Source organism: Diadema setosum, chromosome 16, assembly GCF_964275005.1.
Source record: "Diadema setosum chromosome 16, eeDiaSeto1, whole genome shotgun sequence".
Classification (NCBI taxonomy): domain Eukaryota; kingdom Metazoa; phylum Echinodermata; class Echinoidea; order Diadematoida; family Diadematidae; genus Diadema; species Diadema setosum.
Window position 1 is genome coordinate 18,065,766 of NC_092700.1, and position 26,408 is coordinate 18,092,173.

The 26,408-nt window shown below is 37.8% G+C and overlaps 1 protein-coding gene across 1 annotated transcript in view; it reads left to right on the top strand.

Moving 5' to 3' along the window:
- LOC140239645 (dyslexia-associated protein KIAA0319-like protein) overlaps positions 1-26,408 on the top strand; it is a 70,274-nt gene that overhangs the window by 27,257 nt on the left and 16,609 nt on the right. Inside the window, exons 6-20 of the mRNA XM_072319475.1 lie at positions 986-1,012; positions 7,742-7,821; positions 8,447-8,546; positions 9,650-9,886; positions 16,684-16,899; positions 17,702-17,875; positions 18,792-18,930; positions 19,658-19,722; positions 20,028-20,182; positions 20,941-21,064; positions 22,755-22,887; positions 23,502-23,650; positions 24,387-24,538; positions 25,285-25,423; positions 26,335-26,405. Of these exons, the coding sequence (XP_072175576.1) occupies positions 986-1,012; positions 7,742-7,821; positions 8,447-8,546; positions 9,650-9,886; positions 16,684-16,899; positions 17,702-17,875; positions 18,792-18,930; positions 19,658-19,722; positions 20,028-20,182; positions 20,941-21,064; positions 22,755-22,887; positions 23,502-23,650; positions 24,387-24,538; positions 25,285-25,423; positions 26,335-26,405 (1,961 nt within the window). The remainder of the gene's footprint in view (positions 1-985; positions 1,013-7,741; positions 7,822-8,446; positions 8,547-9,649; positions 9,887-16,683; positions 16,900-17,701; positions 17,876-18,791; positions 18,931-19,657; positions 19,723-20,027; positions 20,183-20,940; positions 21,065-22,754; positions 22,888-23,501; positions 23,651-24,386; positions 24,539-25,284; positions 25,424-26,334; positions 26,406-26,408) is intronic.

Genomic DNA, 26,408 nt, shown 5'->3' on the forward strand with positions numbered 1-26,408 from the left:
AGTGAATGATCAACTGGTCTGTACACACATAGGGCAAGTGAGGTAGCCACAAAAGTGGCATTAAAATGAAAGGATTGATTGATTAGGCGTATTTATTCACCTGCTGGTGCTGCCGAAGGTTAATAGGATGTACAACTGTACCCTAATTTTATTTCATTTTGAATCCACAGATGCAATTGTATATTTCCTTTGTTTGTTCTTTTTTTTGTCTTTTTGTTTTTCCTGGGTGTTCAAGAATTGTGCATAGTACATACAGTGTATTGCCAAAGCAAACTAGAACACTGTGATTATAAATCTATTTCCAAAGTACAGATGTACGTACAATTGTATTCCTTATTTTAAGAAGGATAATGGAACTAACTATTTGAGGACAGAGCATGCAACGTACAATGTAGGTCAAGGGAATATATATCCTATGTTATGATTCATGTTTTGCCTGGTAGCGTGTCTGTGTCTAAAATTTTGTGCCTAAACTTTGATGTTGTTGGTAGTCAGTGGATGTTGTTTGTTTTTTCTGTCTTCTTCACACATTTTGGATTATGTCTCTTGAATGCTCATACAATGTAAGTCAAATATTTGTGTATGCATACCATAGTGCCTTGTATACTTGATCTGTATATCGTTTTATGTCCATGCTGAAAGGGCTTCACAACTAGTGCACATTTGGAAACTGTTGTGTTGTGAAACACATGCAGCGTACCACGTAGCAATACCAAAATGTAGAACCAGTTGCCAATCTCAAGTAATATTTCTGCTCCGATTCATGAGATGATGCATTGTGTGTTGCGCTGGCAATACTTCGAAAGATTGAAACTAGTGTCAAGCCCTTGTGTATCAGTGGTCTATCTCTTATGTACTCATGTAGACGTAGTAGCAACTTCTTTTCTAGACGTACTCTCTTGTTGTAATACTCTATTTTGCATCTTTGTACAGTTTGGTCTCATATTCAACTCTCCTTCTTTCCATCTTATTTTTTTAAATATAGCAAAACGTTTGAAACAAAAACGTCAAGGTAAACGTTCTCTCTACACCTATATCCTCCTTTTCTTTTCATGCAATTTTGTTGCCATCCGCACACCACAGAACATGCTTTGCCGTGCAAGGTCCCATTCACTTGGCATTCTCTTGTAAAACTGACCATAGAGAAATTATGCAAAAATTCACAAATTTTTGGTGGGCTACGTACACATACAGTATGTGTGAAAACCACCCGTTTATCGTCTGTCCTTATTTGGCAATATCATTTCTGCAATTACAACATGGCGGGTTTAAAGGGATCGTGTGATTTCGGCTGAGATCTAAATTCAGGTTTCTATCAATTTTTAGTAAGATGGTGGGAAACCTCTTATAAAATATGAAAGAGCATGTAATTTCAAATGGAATTCAATGTTTATTTGATGAAAATTGGTTTTGAAATGGCTGAGATACCCAAAATGAGCAATCCTAATAAAAGGTAGGACCCACCTTATATTATGATCACTTACATTGTTCTTGGATGTTTCAGCCATTCCAAAACCGATTTCCATCAAATAAACTTTGAAGTCCTTTTAGAATGGTATGCTTTATACTATTTCATATTAAAGTGGTTTCGTGGTATTCCAAAAAAAGAGTGAAAAGCCCAATCCTAATCTCCACCAATACCATACTGTCTCTTTAAAATAATGATAGCCCAGTGGGTATAAAGACTTCACAGAATGTGATAGAGTAATGGGACCTACTTTTTTTTATAGATTTTCTTGCTTACCAAATGCATGATAAGACAGCACCATGTGAGAAAAGTCACCTGTTTTTTTGCATGTCTTGTCTCTGCGCTGTTTGCTGAAGAAAGCTACACAGTTTCAATAGTGTACTCTGCTTGCATATGAAGCTGTTTGTGGAATGTCCATTCACAACGAAATCCACCTCGTTTTCATGTCTGTCATGCAAAGTTTTCAGCAATATCATTTGAAAGTAAGATTTTAGTCTGTCATGCAAAATATTCAATACTATCATTTGAAATATGTTAACAGTCTGAAAGCAAAAGAGAGGGGTGAAGATTTGCTGTGATAGGTTTGTTTGTTTGTTTGTTTTTTTTTTAATCAGTTGTCACCCGCTGTACAAAAGAATGAATATTGTATTCAGATCACAATTGCTGATCTGCAGTGTACGTTTAAGCAAACATGTCAGAAAAAGGAACCAGTGGGAATTGAACCGGTCATCTACTGCTTTCTGGGCAGCGAGACTACCACCAGACTTTCCCTGGTTGCAGGCAGTGACACAATGAACTTGGAACAAATACCCAGGGTCTGAAATTCTGACATTGTTCTGTAATAAAAAGTCCAAAGTAGACAGCTTCTTAGACTTTCTCTTTTATATAGATATATTGATTGAAAGCAATTTATTGAGAATATTGATGCTGAAAGATAAAGATGTGCTATAGAAGATGTTTTCCAACATGTTTGTTAAAATGGAGATTAGCAGCTGCAATCTTACAACTACATTTGCACAGACGATAATGATTACAAAATCTGTCGAAGATATCAGTCTGTTATTCATTTCAGTGAATAAAGTTAAGATAAGAATTATCACTTCCGATGTCCGTGAGCTTCTCTAGAAAAACATAATACAATAACAATAACATTTTTTAACCCTTTGTATGCCAAGCCACTGACTCTTTCATCAGCAAGCTTATTAATCCATCCAAACTTGATCTATTCAAATTCATGAAATTCTTCCGTCGAGTTTTTTTTTTATTTTTTTTTATATTTTTTAAATGCAACTGATTGACAGATTACCCTATATCAATGTAAATGAGCACTGAATTGATCAACGTTTTAGTTGTAGCCATGATTAAAAATCATGGGTGTACATACTCGAGCAGGATTCGAACCTTCGACCTCCCGGGGGGCATTTCATGAAGCGTTTTGATCGGATATTTTTCTTACAAACTGTTACAAGCTACGGAAATCCTTGCATCTAATTGGCTGAGAGCAAATTTATCCGACTACTTTGTCGGACAAAATGCTTCATGAAATGCCCCCCACATCTCATCGATGTAAGTGCTTATTTATGTTGATGTCGGGCAATTTGTCTCAGTTGCCTAAAAAAAAAAACTTGATGGAAGAATTTCATGAATTTCAATAATTACACAGTACCCGCTGCATGCCATAAGGATTAGAACCAGAACTTGCTGTCGGGCGAAAGCTCGGTGGTCTAGTGGAGATGACACCTGTTCGGAGATCAGGCGGTTGTAGGTTTGAATTCTGCTCAAGTACGTATGCCCATGGTTTTTCATCATGGCTACTACTAAAACACTGATCAATTCAGTGCTTATTTACATTGTTGTAGGGCAGTTTGTCAATCAGTTGCAGAAAAAAGCTTGATCTAGTTGTAGATGAGTGGTAAAGCCCACTCAGGTGTAGCAATATGCCTCAGTCCAACAGGAAAACCATAGTGACACCATAGAGATTAGTGGGATTAGATAATCTCTATCCATTGACACTTAGTTTCCATCTTATCTATGCCAGTCAGTGACGAAATCACTCCAAAGTGCACACCAGTTGCCGAACAAATTACAAATGCCTATTAAATGTGCATTCACCAATGAAATTGCTTTCCACTTGATATATCAACAAACTACAGAATGGGTTCTTTTATCTTTTTTTTTTTTCTTTTTGAATAATTTCTGTGAACAATACTTTGTTGTTCTTTTTAAGCTTTCCATATTCTATTTGCTTGTGATGAAAACTGATAGTAAGAATTGTACTGTAACTATTTATCCTTTAGACCTTCCTGTGCTTTAATAGCCTTATTAATGATTTTAATCTGAGTGAATGCATAAATGCTATGAAACAAGAAATCCAATGTCAATGCCATAATGAGAATGCCTACACTTTTGCTTGTTGCTGATAATTTTGCATTGTGCTTTGCTTGTTGATCAGTACCTTGTTGAGTCTCCCAGTCCCATGCCTGACAAAAAATGCATGCATTGTTCCATGAGTGAGTCGTCAGCACATTGTGATAAATGTACTTTGTAATCTGTGTATCATCTGATGTTCTCCATGATGAAACCTGTCTCCATAAAAGCCTGACAAAGCCATTAAACATCGACTACTTGACCTTTATTTATAAAATTCTCCAGACTCTAAAGCTTCCCGATGATGAACTGTACAAGTAGACCGCTTTATTACCAGTTACGTTGATCCCATATTGAAAAGAGAGAAAAAAAAGAAGAAATGGTTACCAGATCTATATACACAGTATCAAGAAAATTTGCAGTGAAGTCAAATGTGCAGGAGATTGTAGGGAACTATGCCATGCAAGTTATACATGTTGACGTGTATTGATTCATGATACCAGTCTGTGATCATCACTTATGTGGCCAAAAGAATCTTAATAGTTACAAAGTGATGATGATTATGATTATTTCTATTATTATTATTATTATTATTATTATTATTATTATTATTATTATTATCATTATTGTTATTATCATCATCATCATCATTATTATGTTATTTTTATCAAAATAATTTCATCACCATTTTACTAAGTACTATTTTGTTATGACTTCTTCCTTTTATCTTCATGTCATATGCACAGACAGACTTCCATTCAGAAAGCAATACAAACTGTTTACAGTGCCCAGTATCATTTACAGCACTGTACCTATTTCTTGTATAAAGAAAGAAGTCCATTGACTGTCTATCATAATATTACATTTACATTGTATCTACTATAATGTATCACAAAGACACATAGTGTATGGTACTCAACCCTGTGCACACAAAAACATACATTGTTTTGCAATTTTACATAATATGCATTCTAGATAGTCTTAGTTACTGAATGTTAATTGTGCTTTGATATCACATTGAGACATATCCAAATCTTAATCCAAAGCTTTCATATTTCATCGTGTTTTGTCACTGCCCTCCTGGGCATTCCCATTCAACTTTTGTATTTTTCTCCAGATTCTTAATCTTGGGTTCCATTGTGAAAAATATATGTGATCCTAGTGGCAGATAAGAAAGAAGAAAATATGTAGAAAAGAAGTATTCACAGTGTGAATTCTCAATTTGTCAGCATGCAGTTTGGTATAGATGAAAATGTTTACATGAATGGGAATAAACTTTTAACTGGCAGCTCAAATTGGATTGCTATTGTACAAGGAGGTGCAAGAAGCGTGTAGAATCCAAATTACATGAATTGGGATGCAAACAGTATTCTTTATTTCTTCCCTTCCTCATTTTTTTCCCCCCCTTTTGATAAGAAATTTCTCATACCTCGATGTAGGGACCAAAATGTCAATGCACACTTGACATTTAGGGAAGTAAATATGGCAAGGTTGCACACTATGTTCTGATCTTGGCTCGGTAAACATGCATTAAAATACTCATCGTCATTGTAATGTACTCTCTCTCAGTCAACCATATGGACACACTGGTACCAGTGAATTATTAGGTTGTTGCAATGCGTGCTGTGTTTGCATGATTAATGTGTTTTTAAAGAGACCACGGAAGCAAATTTACGGGTTGTTAAACCTTATATCTTTCCTCCATCACAGCAGTAGTTGTGTGGATGCATTTAAACCTGTTGAGGAAGAGTGGATTTTGATGTAACACACATTTCCCATAGACACCTGCCCAAGTAAACTCTGGACTACATGTAGTCTTCAACAGGTTAATGATAGGGTAGTCTTGCCCGATACTATTCCCTTAGTTAGCAAATTATTCAGATTTATGGCCATTTAATCTCCGTTCAGACTCAGTATTAAAAACAGTCACTTGAGCATTGGTTGCAGTCATAAAATGTGAACATGTACAACATAGAGCATCATTAAATCTAAATGACTGTGTTTTAACTATCCCCTCCCCCAACGTGTATTTACCCTCACTGACAAGTCAAAAAGTTTGTAGAAATGTGTCTTCTGTGATTTTTTTTTTCCTGTGGTTGTATTGTGCACTGCTCCCAACAAATGAGAGAAAATGTCTTCAAACAAAATTTCATGTGTGTTTTTGATTTTTTTTCTATCCCATGTTTGCTGTGAAGTATTCATTCAATGAAGAGCTTGAGACTCCAGAAAATGATATTGCGTGTCTATAATTACTCTTTTTGTACTGTGTGAATTGATGTGGTGTCATTCCTAGTCCCTTCAATGAAGGAATGGAATCCAAATCTTGTAATTTATATATAATCCTTTTCAAAGAAAGCTAAGGCAGTATTATGACCAATTTAAAGTGTAATCTTGAAAGAGTCGCACTCTTTCATATGAAAAAAACCAAATACAGCTTTGTATACATGTTCTTCTCTGATTTTTGTTTGATCTACAGGAACTGTAGTAATAGGATCACAGTTTTCGTTTCTTTCTTTTCATTGCTTGTGCAATATCAAGGAGCCTTAAACTGTGAACCTGCTTGGTCATATTGGCTCATGATTTGGCACTCTATTGTGTTCTTATGTTTGTTTTCTTCCAGTGATTGACAAGGTTTTATTGAATCTCTAAAGAAGCCATTTTCCAGACCTGCCAAGGTCACAAACTTTGAAGAATCAGTTAAAAAGAGGTGTTGTTTATTACGTAAAGTGGGGTGGGGGGGGGGGGGGGGGGGGGGACTCGATGTTTACGAGGAGGCTCAAAGTCTTTGACATCAAGCAATCTAAATTGTGGAAAGGGTAAACAATGCCGAATTGTTGTGCATGTGCCCTCCAAAGTTGAAGTTTGTTTGAAAAAAAAAATGGAATTGTGCCAGTGATGCAGTCAGCCATGACTTAATGTATGTGCCACTATGATTCAGTAACAAGTGTTACAATGTATAAGAGAAGTGTAATCCTTGTCCTTCCTGTAGTTGAAAATCTTGTGTAATTTGTAAAGAATGTGATCACGTCAGTTACATTGTACCCATTGTCCATGGCTGACTGTGCAGTTTGTCTGATCAAAAAGTTTAAAAGCCCTTGCTTATTAAAAGGTGGGAGAAGTATTGAATGTATTCCCTATAAAATTTGAGTTTGCGTATACAACTGTACATACATAGTTCACTCTGTGTATCAGTACACAACTGTAAAGTTGAACTTGTACGATGTAGCTCTTCTGGTTGACCAAAGCCTGTTTTTATAAACACATTGCATACACATCTTCTTGATATAAAAATGGAAAAACAAAAAATCCTATTTGCCAGGTCAAGGTTCCTGATTCAGGTTCAGGCATGATATTCAATTTTTCAACTCTGAAAGTAAATCTTAAAAGCAAACCCTTGTACATGATACTTTTAGAGCAATCGAGCAGACCCTTGTGCACAATATGGTCCTTTTGTCACATGGAAATTTTGATCACCAGATGCTCAGCAAGTTCTTTCTCTTTCCTTGTCCAACACATAGAATTTCTTTCTAGGATAAGTGTGGTCCTGAAAAAAGCCCCACAGAAACTAAGTTGATGTTTTGATTAGTATGTACAAGTACGTACTCTTGACTGTCATCAGAATTTTCGATCTGTATTCGGATGTTCTCATTATCATTCTGATCGAAATGACAATTAGTAAGTTTCTCTCAGGACAAGCTTCGTATAAAGTAAACATGAAATGCAATGTTCACTTGAAGTTCTTTCTCCTAACCTATTGTACATCCATCATTATTTTTGTTATAACTATTCTACACACATTCACCAAGTTCTCTTACAATACCAGCAGCTGTTATTGGGATAGAAATATCCTAACCTAATCTTTATTTATTTTTTGTTAATTCTTTCACTCATCCTTTAAATTTACAGATTCTCTGAAGGATGCTGGGAAAATTCTTGGACTGAACGACACGACTGCCACAACGCCTGATCACGTTACCGTGGCAACGGTGAGTACTCTCACATTTCTGTATCACTAAGGCGGTTTGCTCCCTCGAGCAAGATCTTTTAGGGCAGTTGGTATCAGAGCTTCCAAAGTGGGAGAGAGTGGTCCATAGTACTCTTGTTTGGCTTTAGATGATGAGGATTAATCAAACTAAAGATTTCCTTGTTCTAGAAGAAGCATGGAGGACCCGTCCTAGTCCTCAATCTTTGAAGAGGTGATCTTGGACGTTAAACTGATGCTGTGGTACTGATACTTTTAAAACCACTCTTTGCCTTGCCAACTGTAGAAGTTCTTGTTCTGCAAGAGGCATGCAGGACCTGCCATGGGCCTCAAATATGTGATCTTGGAAATTAAACTGATACTGTGGTACTGATACTCCACAGTTCTTGCGTCACAAGCTGTAGAAGCTCGGGAACTGCCATGGTCCTCAAAAAGGTGATCTGGGATGTGAAACTGATATTCTGATACTGATACTCAACGGTTCTTGCTTCGCCAGCAGTAGAACTTTTTGTTCTATGCGTAGAAGATATAGGCAAGATTTGCCTTGGGAATGTTTCCTTCCATTCAAATATTTTGGCTTTTCAGTATAATCATATTAATAGAATTCTTTGCTCCATATTCTATGACAGAGTACACTTGTTGTAGCAAAAGAAAAGACCCCACAGCCAGTGACATCCGCTGCGACGATAGCGGTGCCGGAGAAAAAAGGTGAAGACAGCTCATCCAATGGTATGTCAACTTTTTATTATTTATTATCAAGCATGGAGTTACTGTAGCTTAATGTACTTAAAAATTTGCTGAACAAAAGTTCTTGGATGAAAGCCTTTTGTCTCTGGGCTTGAGGGAAATTAAAATGCAAAGTGTAGAGGAAATGTGAATTGAAGACTAAGAATTGTGTTGTGGCATTGACATGGGAAACTTTAAAATACAGTAACTTTTGTATTCTGGTCCAGTTTCGATGAAACCTATCAGATGCCATTCTTTTTATCTGATTTATTTTTTTAAAGACATCGTCAGGGATGCCAGTTTTTTTAAGGCAAAAACCTGAATTTAGGCCCTGGTAGGATCAGAGTTTAGGCCCTTTTGTATACAAAGTACAGTAGCTATACTGTACATGTGGATGTATACTATTTCAGACACTCTCTTTTCATTCTAACTGGCATGAATCCCTGTATGTATTGTCTGTGAAAGCCAAATTGAATGTCTACATCTTGAGTTCATTGTGTGAAGATGGTCACACCCTCCTGCAGAAAATAGATAAGAAAGTGTTACATCTGCTGGTACGTATAAGTATCTCTTCGTTTCTAAGGTTCCTGCATTTCTCTCCAATACTAAAGTAACAGTTTAATTAACCTGCCATAGCATTAAATTTGTCAGGTGTGATTAGCGTTTGGTACATTGCGTATGAGGAATAACTTTCACCGCCTCCTTGGTGTAATTCTTTTTCCTTTGTAATCATACCTTTCCTTCATTAATCTTCGTGTCTTTCTCTGAACTTCCTATTGTTACGTTCCCTGTTTCTCGTCATATGACACCTATCCTTTACCTGTATTTCTAAATCATGTTTTTTTACCTTCTTCTTTGTTAATATTGTTATGGTGGTACTGGTTTGTACAACATGGTGGTACAACATTTGAATACTAGAGAGTGATCTGTGAGTTAAATGGTGTCCAATGTCATATTTGATACATCATGCATCTATCTGTCCTTAGGGAATTATCTTTTTTTTTACCTCTTTTGTTAAGAATGTTTTAATACTATGGTGGTACTAGTTTGTACAACAGTGGTGTCCAATGTCATATTAAATACCTCATACATCTGTCTGTACATAGGGACTGACTTGGCCGGCGGCGCTGGTGGTGCAGGGAATACGTCTGATGGTAAAAAAAATGGCCCCTCCCCCTCATCAGCTAGCAGAGCCCCGCCCCAGGGCTCGACCCCCTCTTTGCATGAGCCAACTACTGCAGCTGCTTCTTCTCTTGCACCTCCCACAAACCCCTCCACCATGCCTCCTGCTCCAACAACTTCTCCTACTTCTACTTCAGTAGCTTCTGCTAAAACTCTTCCATGTGAGTGTCTTATTCATTTTGCCTCCTCCTTCCCCCCTCTCCCTAAATAATTCTGTGCAAGTTATTGACTTTGTCATATTCATGTACGTGTACTTACTTTTCGTCTTCAGATTAGCCACAGTGGACCTTTAATGCTGACTGACATTAGCTTCGATATTCTTCATTTTGCTTGATATGAATGTTATATATTATATGTGTTCATTAAGTTTTGATTTTTCATCATTTGTAGAGCATGCATGGTTCTGTAGAATTCATCATGAGCCAGTGATTTGTTCCATGGATAGTTTGAAATTCTTCTAGATTTCAGAAGGAGAAAAGAAGTTTTCTGCAAGAAAGGATTTATATGCAAAGTCTGCATACTGATCTACATTTCCAATCATGTCACACAGTATCAGAAGACAAGAACTTCGAAAGATAATTGTGACCCTGCACCTCAAAACAAACAAAAAGTCGCCAGATATCAATTTTTAGTTAAGACCATATTCTGAAAGAGCAGACTTTAAGCTTTAAAATGATGTATAACTCAAATCAAATGGACTCTCCTAACCTATCTAAATATTGGAAAGAAAGCACAAACTCAGGAAAAGTATGAACTGAGAAAAGAGGCTCTGAAGTACAGTGTCTATTCAAGCGCTTAATCTTTACCAAACCGTGCTGGCTGTGCGATGAATGGGACAAAAAACAGGAAGTAAACCACCAGAGTAACAACAATGAAGGGATTATCAGATTAAACTGAAATTAAGCATGCCTCATTAACACATTCTGTCCATAATTCATGCCAACTTTCAAAGCAGTAGCACTATCCTTTCAAAAGTTATTAGAGTTGAAAGTGAAGAGTGTGGACAAGGTTTTTCAGAAATGAAAAAGGGATTCTAAAGACACACCTAATCACACTATTCTACCAAAAATGTTCGAGATAAACTGCTAAAAAAACATACTTTCCTGCCCATTTTATGATACCAAATTTTAGCATAATGTAAAAGAAGACCCGCTCTTTCAGAAAATATGAAAAAATCAAGTTCGGCTAGGTTGACCCATTTCACTTATTTTCAGTCCTCACGCAAAATCAGTGTGTGCGACTTTATGTTCGTTTTGAGGTGCACGGTCACAATTGGTATCTTTTCTTACAATATGGCAAGCCCAATTTACTACAATTTTGATATGTGTGATATGCATGTATGGGAGGATGTAGTGTAGTAGAACGAATATCTTGTAAAGTCATCAAAATGTCAAGTACAATTTAACTTTGATTTAAATTTGAATTTAACAATTTAATATAAGTCGGTGCTTTTGCTGTCCATCGTGGAAGTGAAGAACCCCTTCTTTTAGTTTAATCCCCCTACACATTTTAAGAAGAGAAAGGTGTAGTCTAAAGAAGCCTGTAAAAGATATTTGTAACAGAGTTTGTGATGGAGAAAGGCAGTGATGGCAGTTAAACAAATTACAGAAATGTGTTATACCTTTAATATGAACGTGATACGTGTATATACACTCATAGTGACACCTTATTTTCTTTCCAAGTCTTTATTATGTAGCATATGAGGCTGATTATGTGCATGTTGGAAAGCTTCATTTTCTTTCAGCTGTGAATGAAAAATTGTGAAAAAATTAAATTCTACTGAGTTCCTTGCATGAAGGTTAGTCTGTGTTTGTATTGTTCCAGAGCTCAAAGCTGTCTTCTTTCATCAAGCTGTGAAAAGAAATGACTGATGGATGACCATTCTATCTCCTTCTTTTTCTTTGAAAAATATTTTCATCAAGATCCTTTGACGTAAAACTTAATCCTGTGTGTCTTGTGCCATAGGATCATGAACAGATGAACATGGAAATCAGGGAAAGAAAGCAGAAAAAATACATTACTAGTATATTCTTCATCTTTAAAGGACAAGTTCACCTTCATTAACATTTAGGATTGAGAGAATGTAGCAATATTAGTAGAACACATCATTGAAAGTTTGAGGAAAATCGGACAATCCATTCAAAAGTTATGAATTTTTGAAGTTTTTGTACAGTCACTGCTGGATGAGAAGACTACTGCAGTGTATGATGTCACATGTGTACAACAATATAAGGAAAATATAAAGAGAATTTCACAAAATTTCATCTTTTGAAAAAAGTACACATTCCCTTGACTCATTCCTGACATATGTTATGGGTAATATTATTCCCATTGCCTTTAAGGCAAGTCACGTGCTCTTTTATTATGCGAAAAAAGTTAAAATATGTTGAATTTTCTTTACATTTTCTTTATACTGTTGTACTCATATGACATCATGAGCCTTAGTAGTCTCCTCATCCAGCGGTTCCAACACAAAAATTTTAAAAATTCATAACTTTTGCATTGATTGTCCAATTTTCCTCGAAACTTTCACTGATGTGTTCTACTAATATTGCTGCATTCTCTCAATCCTTATGTTTATGAAGGTGAACTTGTCCTTTAATTACCAAATTAGTATTGAACAAAATCAGCACGAAATGGGAATACTATAAGAATTTTTGTGTCGGTCTGGAAGAAACTTCACACACAGTTTTCTCAGTTCCATCCAGTCACCTCAAGGTGCAGATGTTAGTGTCGTTTGATTCTTTAGGGTAGGGATTAGGAAATGCTGCATGTGATCTCCTGAAAGGCACAGTGTGGGACAAAATTCACATCAGTCCCTTTGTATGTCCACCAAACAAAGAGTAATAGAAATGGTGAAGAAGGAGAAATAAAGGGATTATACAGGCTTGCATTTAAGGAGATTCCCTTCCTATTTTTAGTAGTCAAAGGGTAGTGAGTGGAGATGGATTTGGTGTGCTCAGTTGAGCATGGAACCCTCTAGAAAATAACCTCTACCAGCACTCCCCCCCCCCCCAATTTGACCACAGCTGTATTAAACTGTTAGCCTAGTCCCAAGGAAACTCGGACAGTTGTAGTTGAGAAATGCATGTTAGAGCCAAATCAGTTTGTCCTCAATGGGTTAAAGTTTGGCAAAGGAAAAAAAGGTCCTGTCCAAATGGAAAAGATAATTATGACCTGTCCTCTATTATCATTTCTTTGTTTTTTGTTTTGTTTGCAGAGCAAGTATGTGTCTGCATCATACTATATATGTAAATTATTGTAAAGAAACAAATATATATCTTCTGTAACAATGCAACTGCCTCGTATCTTGTGCTCTCATAGGCTTTTACCTTTGCTGTTTTCCCTTTCCCCTCCCAGCCTTTTCTTTTTTTCTATTTTTTTCTTTTTGTATGTCTGTATCTTGATTTGCAGGATGGTACATATGTTATACCTCTTGCTTGCCCACAGGAAAAAAGAGGAAAATCTCTGGCAATCCCCCCCCCCCCAAAGAAAAAAACAAAAACAAAAGTACCTTTAAACATGCATGCCCCCTTTCTGTTGTTGTAATTGCTGCTGATTTGGTCATCAGTTTGTTGTGTGTATCTGGGAAGGTCTGATGTCTGTGTAACATCTATAAGTGTGTGCCAGGTATTTGATGATAAAATAATGCTTACCTGGCCAGGATCCACACACTGCTGTATTACTTTAATTATATCATACATGCCTGATGCCGCAATTTCTGTATCCTACATGTAGTCAAATTGGGAAGTGAGTTGAAGCACATGTAGTATGTTTGGGTGGTATGGTGCTCTTAATAGTCTATCTGTAAGTATGAAATGGTGCTGGTTGCTCTATCTGCATTATATGAGAGTTCCTTATATTTCTTTCTTTCTCCCAAGCCCTCGAACAACACAAACAAAAACTATCTTTTAGTGCTGTGACTTCTCAAAAAAAAGGAAAAAAAGAGCCCTTATTGATCATGGACCCATTGCATGATTAGTTTTGCATTCATTTTGAAACATTGGGTTACTATAACAAAAAACAAAATATAATCTATTCAGCAAACCGGTAATTTACTAGCAGTCATCATGACATTGCAACTTAGCATGCATAAAAGATATTTGCAGTGTAGGTATTAGTAGGTGTACTATTTGTCATACAGAAGTGGGCCCTGCTGATTTGCTATCATGTTTAAATTCCTACAGCAAAAAGGGTCGTAAATCAGAAGGACTTGATCGTAAAAGACTGAAAGTCCATTAGTCATTAAAAGAGTGCTTATGATTCAAGATAACTCGTTGCCTGTTATTATGGTAACAAAGTGATGATGACATATTGCAGAGGTTTCAAGCGGAAGGTTTAGACATCATATCATGTTCTTGTAGCTCAAATCAGAAACATATTAAAATAACTTGTACAGAGCTTCACCATTAGTTTCAAATGGATGAAGACAGTCAACTTCGCGTAAGTCAGTGGCATATCATATGCCAAATAATTTGCACTGTCAATGAAAATAAAAGTCCCAACTTACATTCACTGCCTTATATTTGTTATTCCTCTACATGCAGAAGTCAGATGTTGCCTTAAAAGTTAATGTGTTTTCCTCCATTCCCTCAAGATTAAAAGGATTGCATAGTTTCGGTTGAGACTTAAATTCAGGGCTTTTTATCATTTTTTGGTGAGATAGTGAGAAACCTCTTCTGAAATATGAAAGAGCATGTAATTCTTAGAGGGATTTAATGTTTATTTGATGAAAATTGGTTTTGAAATGGCCGAGATATCCAAAACAGAGTGATCCTAATAAAGTGTGGGACCCACATTTTATTACGATTGTTTTGTTTTACTTTGTTTTTGGATGTTTCAGCTATTTCAAACCCGATTTTTATCAAATAAACTTTGAATTCCTGTTAAAATGGTATGCTCTGTACTATTTCATAAGTGTTTTCTTGGTATCGCGCAAAAAAGTTAAAGCCCAATTTTAATCTCCACCAATACTGTACCATCCCTTTAACTTATGCTGAGTGGACTGTACATGTGCAGTCAAACATGCAAATATTTCTAAAATCATACTGTCACTGTTCAGTTATCTCTGAATAGATATAACCATGCTAGAAATTTGCATTTTACATTTGAGTTACATAACTCTTTGTGTACCTTGGTGTAAACTTCCTCAGGGCCACACTATTCGGAGACCACAATACGTGATCACTTTCGGAAGACATTCTGATTTTTGAAAGCCATTTAATCCTTTATATATTAAGCATTTATGCTGGAAAATGCTGTGCTGCACAGTTGTCATTTTATAAAGAGATTTGCAAGCTCTACTGTGTTGTAATGTGTAAGGAATGGAATCGGGCTTGACGCTTTCAGTGTGCTGTGGCATTATTGCGATTTATCCATTCATTTGTGTGCGGCTGTTCCAGCAAAATATTCAAAATTGGCAAGCCAGCAACTGAATCGGGTACTGTAAGGTGAGGAGCGTTCGCTTGCATTTTAATTTCGCAAATTTTGAGAGTGCCAAAATTTGCGAAATTAAGATGCACACGAAAGTTCTTGTCTACACTATATGCATTTAACGCCAGTGGCAATTTGCGAAAATTTCATGCCACAAAATAGGCTGTCAGCTCCAATTTGCAAATTTTCATGCCGCGAATATATCATGTTTTATACAGTATGCAAGTATGGCACGCAGAAACAAACAACTGTCTTCTGCAAAAACGTAGTTTGGTAAATCTAGTCACTCACAGATGTACATAAATTGTAGATGTTTTAGGTTGATTTGACAATCATTTTCATCACTTTTTTTTTGTAGCTTCATTAGAATGCAATAGCAATGGGACCACACAGCTCACAATTGTTGAAATTAGAAAAAAAAAAAACAAAAACCAACAACATTATTTAAGAGTGCCCTTGACATGACTTCAACTTGATTCAATATACCAGCACATACTAGCCAATCATCAATGAATTTGTGAATCTGTTTCTCTGACTTTGGGTTTGGTTCTGTAATGTATGTCTGTAGCTTCTTTTGTTTTGAAGTGAGGTCTATACTTCATTGGTGCTCATGCTAACTTCTTTCGAATAGAATATTTTGCATTGTCTGCAGTTATTTTCTTACATTACATCTTGGGTATTATAAGTAGTAAATCATCACATTGTGAGTGTAAAACTGCTGTTTGTTATGTTGTATGTAGGGACATCTTACTCTAAGAAAAATTTCAGTATAAATTCTTCATTTTCTTCAGATATACCGCCGGCTATAGATATTAGAACCCATTTAAATATATATTGTACTAGATACATGCATCTTGCTCTCAGAAAAAGAGTCACCAAAAACAACATAAGTTACCAGACTTTAGAATTATCCTCTGTTGTTATTACAAGCATCTACCATTACCCTGAAAGAATTTCAAAATAACTTTCACTAAAAAGCTCTTATTTTCTCTGTAAAGTAGTACATATACATGACTAGAAACCAATCTTCATTTTCTCAGTTCTTGAAAATGAAATAAATGTTTCACTTGAGCAAGCACTCTATTCCATTTGAAGCAGCTCATGAGATGATGCATCAAACTTTGTGGAATCTTGTGAGTGAAATAGACTCTTGATTATATCAGAGATTTTTTTCCTTTATTTTTGAATCACCTTGAGCTCAAAATCCTTGAGATTTTCTTCTTTTTTTTTTAAGTATTCTGGAGATTTGAAGGGTGTATATTTCTAACTGTAAGATGATTCCTGTGTGTGTACATTTTCAATATTTGCAAAATATTGGGGGATATATTCATAATAACAAAGGAAGAAAAATTTGTAATGATCTGAACAAAATGAAAATCATAACACTACTGCAGCTCTATGTTAAAAAAAGAAAGAAACACATTTCTTTATATAAGTGCTACCTCTTTAAATTCTGAATGTGGCATTTTATTCCCTCGCACCCTTCAAGTGCTATAACCCTTCACGATTCTCCATCCCAATTCAGTCGTACAGCTGGTGGTGTCGCTGGGCGACAGCCGCACCCTGCAGCTTCCTGACGAGAACACCATTCGCCTCATCGCCTTCGTGATCCCGGAGGAACCGCCCGACGAGGTGCCTTACACGTACGCCTACCGCGTTGTGAGCGAACCGGAGGGGAGTGCTGTTCAAATGGCCTCTTCTGGCCAGGATGACCCCAAGATGCAGTTCTCTAATGTGAGTGGTGCCCTCTCCTGTCCTTGACAAATAATGCATCTTTTAGATTGTGGTGGAGTGTGCAGTGCTTCCAAATTATTTTGTTATTTATCTATTTATTTATTTTTTTTTGGGCTCAAAATCAGTCTTATACTTTATGTGGGGTCCCTCTGTTTTGTCTTGTTTTGTTTAGTTTTCAAAATCAGTCTTTGTGTGGGGTATATGAAGAGATAGATTGCAAAATGAGTTAATTCCTTTCATGTTAATTTGAGATTTTTGTGATTAAAGCTGCCAAATAGCAGTGAAGATAATAAGAACCTGTGTACGACCTGTTTCGTGATCAAACTCATCAAATGTAGGATTATGCCAGTCAGCTGTTCCCTTTGTTTCTTTCAGGGATGCATTGTATGTGAAGCTTTCTTCATCTACATTGGATGAAGTAGCACAGAAAAGAGTCTTGCATTTAGAACTGAGCACCTCAATAGCTATCTGTATATATGTGGCGTCATACAAGCCTTGACCATCACACACAAGTCATAATGTTAAAACTATGGGATGTTTCCTTTAAGATGACTGTAAAGTACCTTCAGTGATCAGGAGATACAGTTTGTATGAAAGAAGAATGAAAATGAAAACATCCTTCATGATTGATCCCACCTTTGCAAAGTCGCACCATTTCTCCTAAAATCTTTGTTGAAAATGTTTATTCACAGCCCTTCATTTCATCTGAGCTTTGATACATTATTCTGCATTTAAAAATGGTTGTATTTCTAGCATAATTTCTAACACCTGACCACTTTTAATTTTTTTCCCCCTCCTGAAGTTCAAAGCTGGCTTCTACCAGTTCAAGGTCGAGGTGACGGGCTCACGTTCCTACGGCACCGCCAAGGTTAATTTGACGGTCATCCCTCCTCCCCGCATCAACCAGCCTCCAGTCGCTGTCATCCAGCCAAGCACTCAGGTTGTCACCCTCCCAAACTCGGATACCATCCTGGACGGCTCAGGTATACATCTGCTGTCTAAACATATTACTATGTCAACCCAAATCTTAGCCGAGTGCCTGTATTTCAGACTTTCAGTCAGAGAATCAGAGAGTAACCAATTAAGATTTACTGATCATATATTGATCGGATAACATTTTAGCTGTTTTTTTTTTGTTTTGTTTTTTGATCACAAATTGACTTTCATTTTGAATGTATTATAGGTCCCTGTCCCAGGTGAAATTTGGATGTGCTCAAAGTTACATTGTATGATTATTATATTAATGGGAAATAATTTCTACTTTCAGTAGTGACCTACCTTTTATGATCATTGATGTGCCGTTACCCTATGCAGGGCTTGACATTAGCGGTGACCCAGTGGCCCGGGGCTACTAGGAATTGAAGTTATGCCACCAAATTTCCAAAAAGTTTAAATCTTTTGGTGGCCTGATTGGGCCGCTGAAATTCAATAAGCATTCTTACATTTCCTTCTATTTTGGGCCACTGCATTTCTTTTTTTTTTTGCAAAAAAAAAAATGTTGATTAAAAAATCTTAGTGTCTGGATCGGGCCACTAGAAAAAGAAAGGAAGAAAGAATTAATCTTAAGCCCTGCCATATGCAAAGTATACTTAGTGAAGTGTAGAAATTGATGTATCCCTAATAATGCATCTCTAAGCACATCTCTAAGCATTGCTATCATGAAGCAATAGATGATACCACAAAATCTGTTCATAAGGATGGTTGATGAATATAGGTGAAGAGTTCTCTAAACACATGCAGTTGCTGTATTTACCTGTGACAGTTTCGATGATTGGCTGTCATCTTTCTCAAACAATGGCTAATGTTAGTCCGTCATCGAAACTGTCACGGGTACATACAACAATTGATCGCCATCAGTCGATGACAGTTCTGCCCGATCCTCTCCTTTGATGACCACAGGGAGCACGGACGACGACAATGGCCGAATAGCCAGCTACAGGTGGGAGCAGTTCAAGGGACCGATAGGTGACCACGAGATCCAGGGTGACCAGGACACACTCCAGCTGACCGACCTGAAACCAGGGGTCTACCTCATCAGGTAGGACTGATAGTTTTCATTTTGTAGAGGCTGGTTTCTAGCACAGTATCCTTTATTCTTTCTTTTAACCTCTCAACTCTTTCAAATTCTTTTGCTCTGGGCCATGACGTCAATGGTTGGATGATTATATTGGAATTTTATTTTATTTTTCATGTTTTGAAGTTTGATGTGGGCCATAGCGTTAAGGGGTGGGGATCAGGGGTTGAGTGATAATCTTTTAGTTTTGAATGATTGTTAAATGTTTCTTAGGGGCAACATATGTGTGGGTTCACATGCCTTCGGGCAATAGTAAATGTCTTTACTTATGTGTGCCCTGACCCTCATGTTGTCTCCATTTATTTCATTTTCATTTTGCGTAACATGTACGGTACAGTGTATTCCTTTGTAATGTTCATTCTGGTTTCTGTTTCATGTCTGTTATGTTTATGATATGTATCCTATATTCTTTACCTGGTCAAATAAATAATAATAATAGTAGTAATTCATGAAATTCTTCTGTCGAGATGTTTTCATTGCAACTGATTGACAAATTGCCCTACATAGATGTAAATCTACTCTCTACTCTTGTTTTACATGACCACAAGCTTACTGTAAGACCAGAAATTTTGGCATGGATAAAATTACAGACAAGAGATTGATGCTCTCTCTGTTACATTCCTGTGGTGTGGTTCACCTTTCAAACTGTGCAATGTATTATTCCTGTAACAACCCAACTGTTTTCTTGCAGGCTGACGGTCACTGATTATGATGGTGCTTCAAACTCCACAATAGCCAATGTGACTGTCAAAGAAGGTAAGTACCCATGTACAGCTCAGTTGATATTTACATAAATCTGCAAATTTAGCACAAATTATCCATAGGATTATATTCATTCATATACTTCTGTAGCTTTCCTTCCCATTTTCAGCATTGTACTGTACTATGATATTTTTTCTTCTGTTTAAGTTGTGTACTCATTACAGTTTAATGAGAATATATACCTTTTTTTGGGTAAAATTTCATATTTTGTTGAGACATATATATTGATAAAATGTATGTTCATCGCAGAGTATGTTTTCTCCATCTTTTAACTCATATCGTAATGATTCTGCCTGCAGAGGAGGATTACAAGCCTCATGCCAACGCCGGCCCCGACGTCGAGATCAAGCTCCCGGTCAACTTCGCCACCCTCAACGGGTCAAAGAGTAGTGACGACCACGAAATCACAGGCTTCGAGTGGACCAAGATGTCTGGACAAGTTGCCGACATGACGGTGAGTGGCCTTGCTGCCAGTTACCAAACCAATTTATGAAATGCTGACACACACATCCTGTCTCTAAAATGTTGAATATTGTTAAATCAGTGCCACAATGATGCCGACCCCTCGTGGTTCGCCCCAGGTGACTAGCAATAGTCAGCAAATGGTATCAACCAGGCACATGGTGCCTTACTCTTGAATGAACAATAGTGGAAGCACCAGGTGCCTTACTCTTGAATGAACAATAGTGGAAGCACCAGAGAGATAAGTTTTTTTTTTTTTTTTTTTTTTGTTCAGAATATGTGAGTAAAAAACTGCCAGATATTGATAGTCTCCATGGAACTCAGTAAATATACATATCTGATGTACTCATAGATGCACAATTGTGATACAGACAATCAATACGCAGTGTATGTACTTGGGAGCGGATTAGTGAGATTTTTTCCTGGCTTTGTGAATTAGCTTCTCATTCCTGTAGTGAATGTGTAGTGTAGAAACTAACAAGTATAAGTAGTAAGACCAATTCATCAGATGTTTGAAAAGTATGGTACATGTATATGAAATGGTGATCGTGATGAAAATGATTTACAGATGATGATGTTCCTTAACCCATTGAGGACGAGTCCTGAGTATACTCTGGCAGGTGTCTATGGGGAATGCGTGCTGTAGCAAAATCAACCTGTCCTCAATGGGTTAAAATGACAGCAGTGATGGTAATGATAATGATGGTTAGCATGACGATGAGATGTGTATCTGTCACTCTCTATTACAAGGGTACATCGTCCAAGATCCTCCACCTGACCCAGCTGGAGGAAGGCACGTACGTCTTCAAGCTGACCGTCACTGACCGCAGCAATCAGCGGGACGAGGACACAGTGACGGTCATTGTGAAGCCAGGTGAGAAACCAAAATATTTCTTTCTTCTACTTTTAAAGACTGGCTGCCATGGGGGTACCATGCAATCATGGAAAGTGCTGTCCCGAGTAGGTTATATTTTGGAATCCTCATACACATGTAGCTAATCCTCGTAATTATCTCAATGTAAGAACACAGTCATGCAGCAGAAGAAATTAGAAGAATTAAGATGAATTTGTTTCAGATGTCTGTGAGAGATCACAATGCCATGTACTGCTCAAATCATTTTAGTGTGGTTCAGAAAAGAAATAATGATATTGATAATGGTAAAATTAACAACTAGAGAAGCACTCTGAGAGCGCAGACCTCCGCCAAGCATGCGGCGCATTTCCACCACTGATCTTGTTCTGCCATAGAGATTTCCGTGATTTCTACCCATGCGTACTTATAGCATTGTGTGCTGAAAGTCGCCTGATTTCCCAATATAGAAGCCTTTGTTACGTCATAAACCCTCAGCTGCATGGCGCGCCTCGCCCTAGTAGAAACTAGAGCACGCACTTTAGTGCGCGCATGCAAACCTCAAATACGCGCAGCCTGAACTCCCAAGTTCATTGACCCTACCTGCCAAAATATAAAAAATCCTTCATAAATTCCCAAAAAATTCTCGGATCACTACCAAAATTTAATCATCTGTTACTTGTATCATTCTAAACCTTTCCTGCAAGTTTCATCCAAATTCGTTAACTACTTTTTGAGTTATTTTGCTCAAGGACAAACAAACACACAAACCAACAGTAACGAAAACATAACCTCCTCCCTTGGCGGAGGTAATAATAAGGTCTTCTTTATCCAGGGTAGCCTGTTCAGTGTTGCCACTGCTCTACCAGAGGGCCTTGCCATTCTTATTACCATAGCGTTGCCAGGTAGCCATTTATACACCTGGGTCGAGAGGGACATGGTGGGTAAAGTCATCTTGTCCAAGGATGCAAGCACCGGGTGGGAATCGAACTTGGGTCTTCCGGTTGGGAGTCGGGAGTCTTATCCACTATACCACCGTGCTTCCTAGAAAGCTGAATTCCCTACTAAATCTAAAGGACCTGTGTGATAAGTTAGTGAAAAGGGTGATCGACATCAGTGGGCTCCAAAGGAATGGGTTCTGAGTCTGCCCATCTTGTGCTAAAAATGAATCTATAATGCTGAAGCAGAGAGGTAAAGAGTGAGAGGGGTTTGCTGTCCAGACATTCTTCCACAAGTAGATTGTTTCTTTACATTCTTGAATAAAAATAAAAAAACTTCTTTCTGTGAAACCTTCTGAATTACTTTAGCCGTGTCCTTTTAAGGTTGTTTGTCTGTTCGTGTGGAGCTTGCTAGTAACTTCCTGTCTGTGCTGATCACAGGGAAAATGTCCTTCAAATATGGTAATACAAGCAAGGCCATAAGAGCGATAAATATACCTTATGTCCTTGATGAAAAAAAAAAAAAATCCAACTGGAGGTTAATACAGTCAATCCCCCTTAAGCCATATCCAAAGGGACTGTAGAAAAACTTTCGACTTATGTAAATTTTGACCTGGACTGCAGAATTTTAGCTCATATTTATATCCATCTGGGATGGAATTTTTCTTTGACAGCTATTTTGTAAAAAAATTGTGTGAAGTTGCTGTATGCGAGGTTGACTAGAGATGTTAGTGAAACTGTTGCATATTTTTCTCTCAACGATGTCCTACCTGTAGAGCAAAATGACCCTCCAGTGGCAGACGCTGGGCCGGACAAGGAGCTCTCCCTCCCTACAGAGAGCACTGAGCTGGATGGAAGGGGAAGCAGCGACGACCTGGCCATCGCCAGCTACCACTGGGAGCAAGTCAGGTCAGCTTATGCCCCTCTATCTTTCTTTCCTTTTCTTTTTTTTGAGGGGGGTAGCCTATAATCTAGGCAACAGATGCAGCTATGGTCTTTATTGTCACGCTACAAGTCTGATGCGGCAAGACTATTGTCTTTGCTAAGCTATATGCCTGATGCATCTAGAATCTTGTCTTTGCTATTAAGCGATAGGTCTGATGCAGTGAGACTACGAACAGTGGAAGCATCCACCGCCTTTATCCACTCATCTTGCTTAGGTCATTATTTTCTTATAATCGACTGTGAATTGATGGCAGTTTTATGCCACCAATTCATAGTTGACAATAAGAAAACAACAACTGAAGCAAGACGAGTGGATGTACAGATGTACAATAGGCGGTGGATGCTTCGCGTAGATCCACTGTGCGTAGTCTCGCCACACCTATCGCTTAGCAAAGACAATAGTCTCGCTGCATCAGATGTTTAGCGTGACAATAAAGACCGTAGCTGCATCCACTGCTTAGATATGGCTCTCTTTCACTGTACGTGATGTAGGGGTTTGATAGATTTGTGAGATAGAATAATTTCCAATGATGGCTCCACCGTTACCATTTTGAATCATTCACCTTCTGTGCCTGTAGCGGTCCTACGGATGCCGTCCTCGACAACCCAGACAAGGTGAGGGTCACCGTTTCAAAGCTGGCGGCAGGCACGTACGTCTTCCGCCTCACAGTCGCAGATGGGCAGGGGGAGACGGCCTCAGACGAAGTCTCGGTGTCTGTCAAAGTCGGTAAGTTCTCTCTCAGAGATGCGTCTCTTCTCCTACCCAAAACATAGATGCCAAATGTTATTATTTTCTTTTTTTTTGCTCTGTTTTGTACTTTGTTTTTGTGACCCATAAGGCCTTTGCAAGCGCATTTTGATAGTGGGTATTGAAATGTGCTGCAAACAGTGGAGATGTATCAAACATGGGAAGGATGATAAATGCATCCTTAGCTTAAAGGTGCATGGTCCCAGTATTTTAGTCAAATGCGTACGCAGGTGCACGGCGCAAGTTTAGATAGCATAGAGACCTATGCTATCTATGCTAGAGTCTATAGCATAGAGACCTATGCTATTGACTCCTCTTTGGCGCTTATGCTGTGTCCCACTTCCCCGAGTCCGAAGAAGTCTGATTCACTGTAGTCAGTGGTCCGATCACAGTTCGGCTCATGATTCGGCTGAGGGGGATGACAGCTTTAGCAAACTTCTTTTGTGATGTCATAATAACAAGCACATATGCATGCACCCTGGCATTACTACAAACTGCGCGATGCACAGAGAAGACAACAAAGGCAACGTTACTTAGCAACACCTACGCACTTTACTCTTGATGACAGCTCAACTTCGGTTATCTCCGTATCAATGCTAATGGTGATCGGCAGTATCATCAACAGCGCCCTCTACACTGCCGGACCATGCACCTTTAATATTGACAGCAAGACCTTTTAAAACTGCATCTCGCAAATCTATTTCCCAATGTCCAGTGAAAAACCAGGCCCCTGTGGCCGTGGCCGGAGAAGACCAGGAAGTCATCCTGCCATCTGCTGGTCTGGAGCTGGACGGGTCACTGTCATACGATGACCGAGAAATTGTGTCCTACCAATGGATCAGAACTAAGGACAGCCCAGCAGGAGGGGTAAGCAGTAACACACGACTCCTCCCTATCTGGGTTTTTGGGTCTCATTTGACATAGGCGGACACACCAGGGAGTGTGTCCGCCTTATTGTTACAGACTATCCACTGTGAGAAAACTTACATACAGCAGCTGACCTTTCTAGGCAGGTACATGTAGCTGCCATAGGCATATCAGCAACCAAATTGAGTTTCAATATCCCATACTGTCCATAGTAGATGTCATATGCTTATCTCATACACACATAATGGATACATGCATAATGGATGTATGAGTGTAATAGATGTTTCCAATACACTTACCTAAAAAAAAAATAAGAAGAATGAGAGCTAATGTTTTTAGTTCCTTTAATCATAAATTAGTGACATTGGCTGGCACAAAAACAGGTGGTTCTGTGAAATGTAGATACTGTTGCAGATAATGTACTGATAATAATGTAATAATAGCTCATGTACAGCAATGTATATGTATGTATGGTACATACATGCATGTTCTTGGCCCACTGTAAGTTGAGGTAGTAATGAGTCAGTCATTAATGGAAACCTAAATTGGTTTACTTGTAGCTTCTTGTCAGACAAAATAACTTACAAGTCTGTCACTGTGTGTTAACTTTCATCAAATTAATTACCCGTAAGTCTTTTGCTGTGTCATAATTTCAGTCCAAGACAGAGTTCATGCGACTCAATCTGTTTATTAATGCTGTGCCATGGCATCCATCATGTAAATGATTGTTCATTCTTAATTGGTAGGTGGTTGTTGGCAGCTCTGACCATGAGGCGATCCTGAGAATGGTAGACTTAGTTCCCGGCAAATACAAATTTGTGCTCAATGTGACGGATGCAAACAGCGCCTACAGCACAGACACTGTGACAGTACATGTCAGAAAGGGTGAGTTTGAGTTTAGATAGATATTAATGATACTAATTATGATTGCAATGATAATGATATGATAATAATGATGATAGTGACAATGATATCAGTATTAATAATCGTAATTATGATGATAGTTATTATGATCATAATGATCTATATGGAACAGTTGAATTACCATACATATATGTTTGTGAAGAATATAGTGATATCTGACATACAGAAGTGTATATTTTGATTAAAAAAAATAGTATGTACACTAGTATGCTTCACCATTAATGTCATTGACTGAAATCTTCAAATTTTGTGGTTGAATTATAATGCTGTGTGTTCAAAGATCTAAATGCATGCACATTTAATCACTATTAAACATTTGTTAGTCGCTGTGTTTGTGTATTTATATGTATTTACATAGCAATTTATGTGCTTTTTCATCTACTCGATTTGTTTTAGGATACTTAAGTGAATTTTTTTGTTGTACTTTCATATGCTTTCGAGTGAAAATAATTCATCCCTATGTTGTCCTGCAGTTACAATGTATTTGTGGGCTGACTTGTATGTACATTGTACCCAGCAGACCTGGGCCTTCCTCTTTTTCACTTATCGATGCTGGGGCGACAAGTGCTCATAGTTATCTACAAAATGTTAAATGTTTAGGAGAGCAAAAAAACATGGCAGCCAAAGCACTATATCAAATGGGTAGCCTCACCTTTGATATGCCGTGGTGGCTTCATTTTTGGGGTAAGACAGCTAGGATTTGCACACGACCTCGCATAACTGATCACATGACCATGATTTAAAAAAAAAAAAAAATCAGCAAAATTTGAGATAAAAGGTCTTGTCACCACTGTGATGTTATAGAAGTCTTATAAGCACCTGTGGATGAGACCCCAATTCATTCTACCAATAATATTCCTTGAATTTTGCAGATCCCAACATACTTTCTTTGGTTCAACTCGTCTTTGATGTTGACATCGAATCTTTTACCAGGCAAGATCAGGTG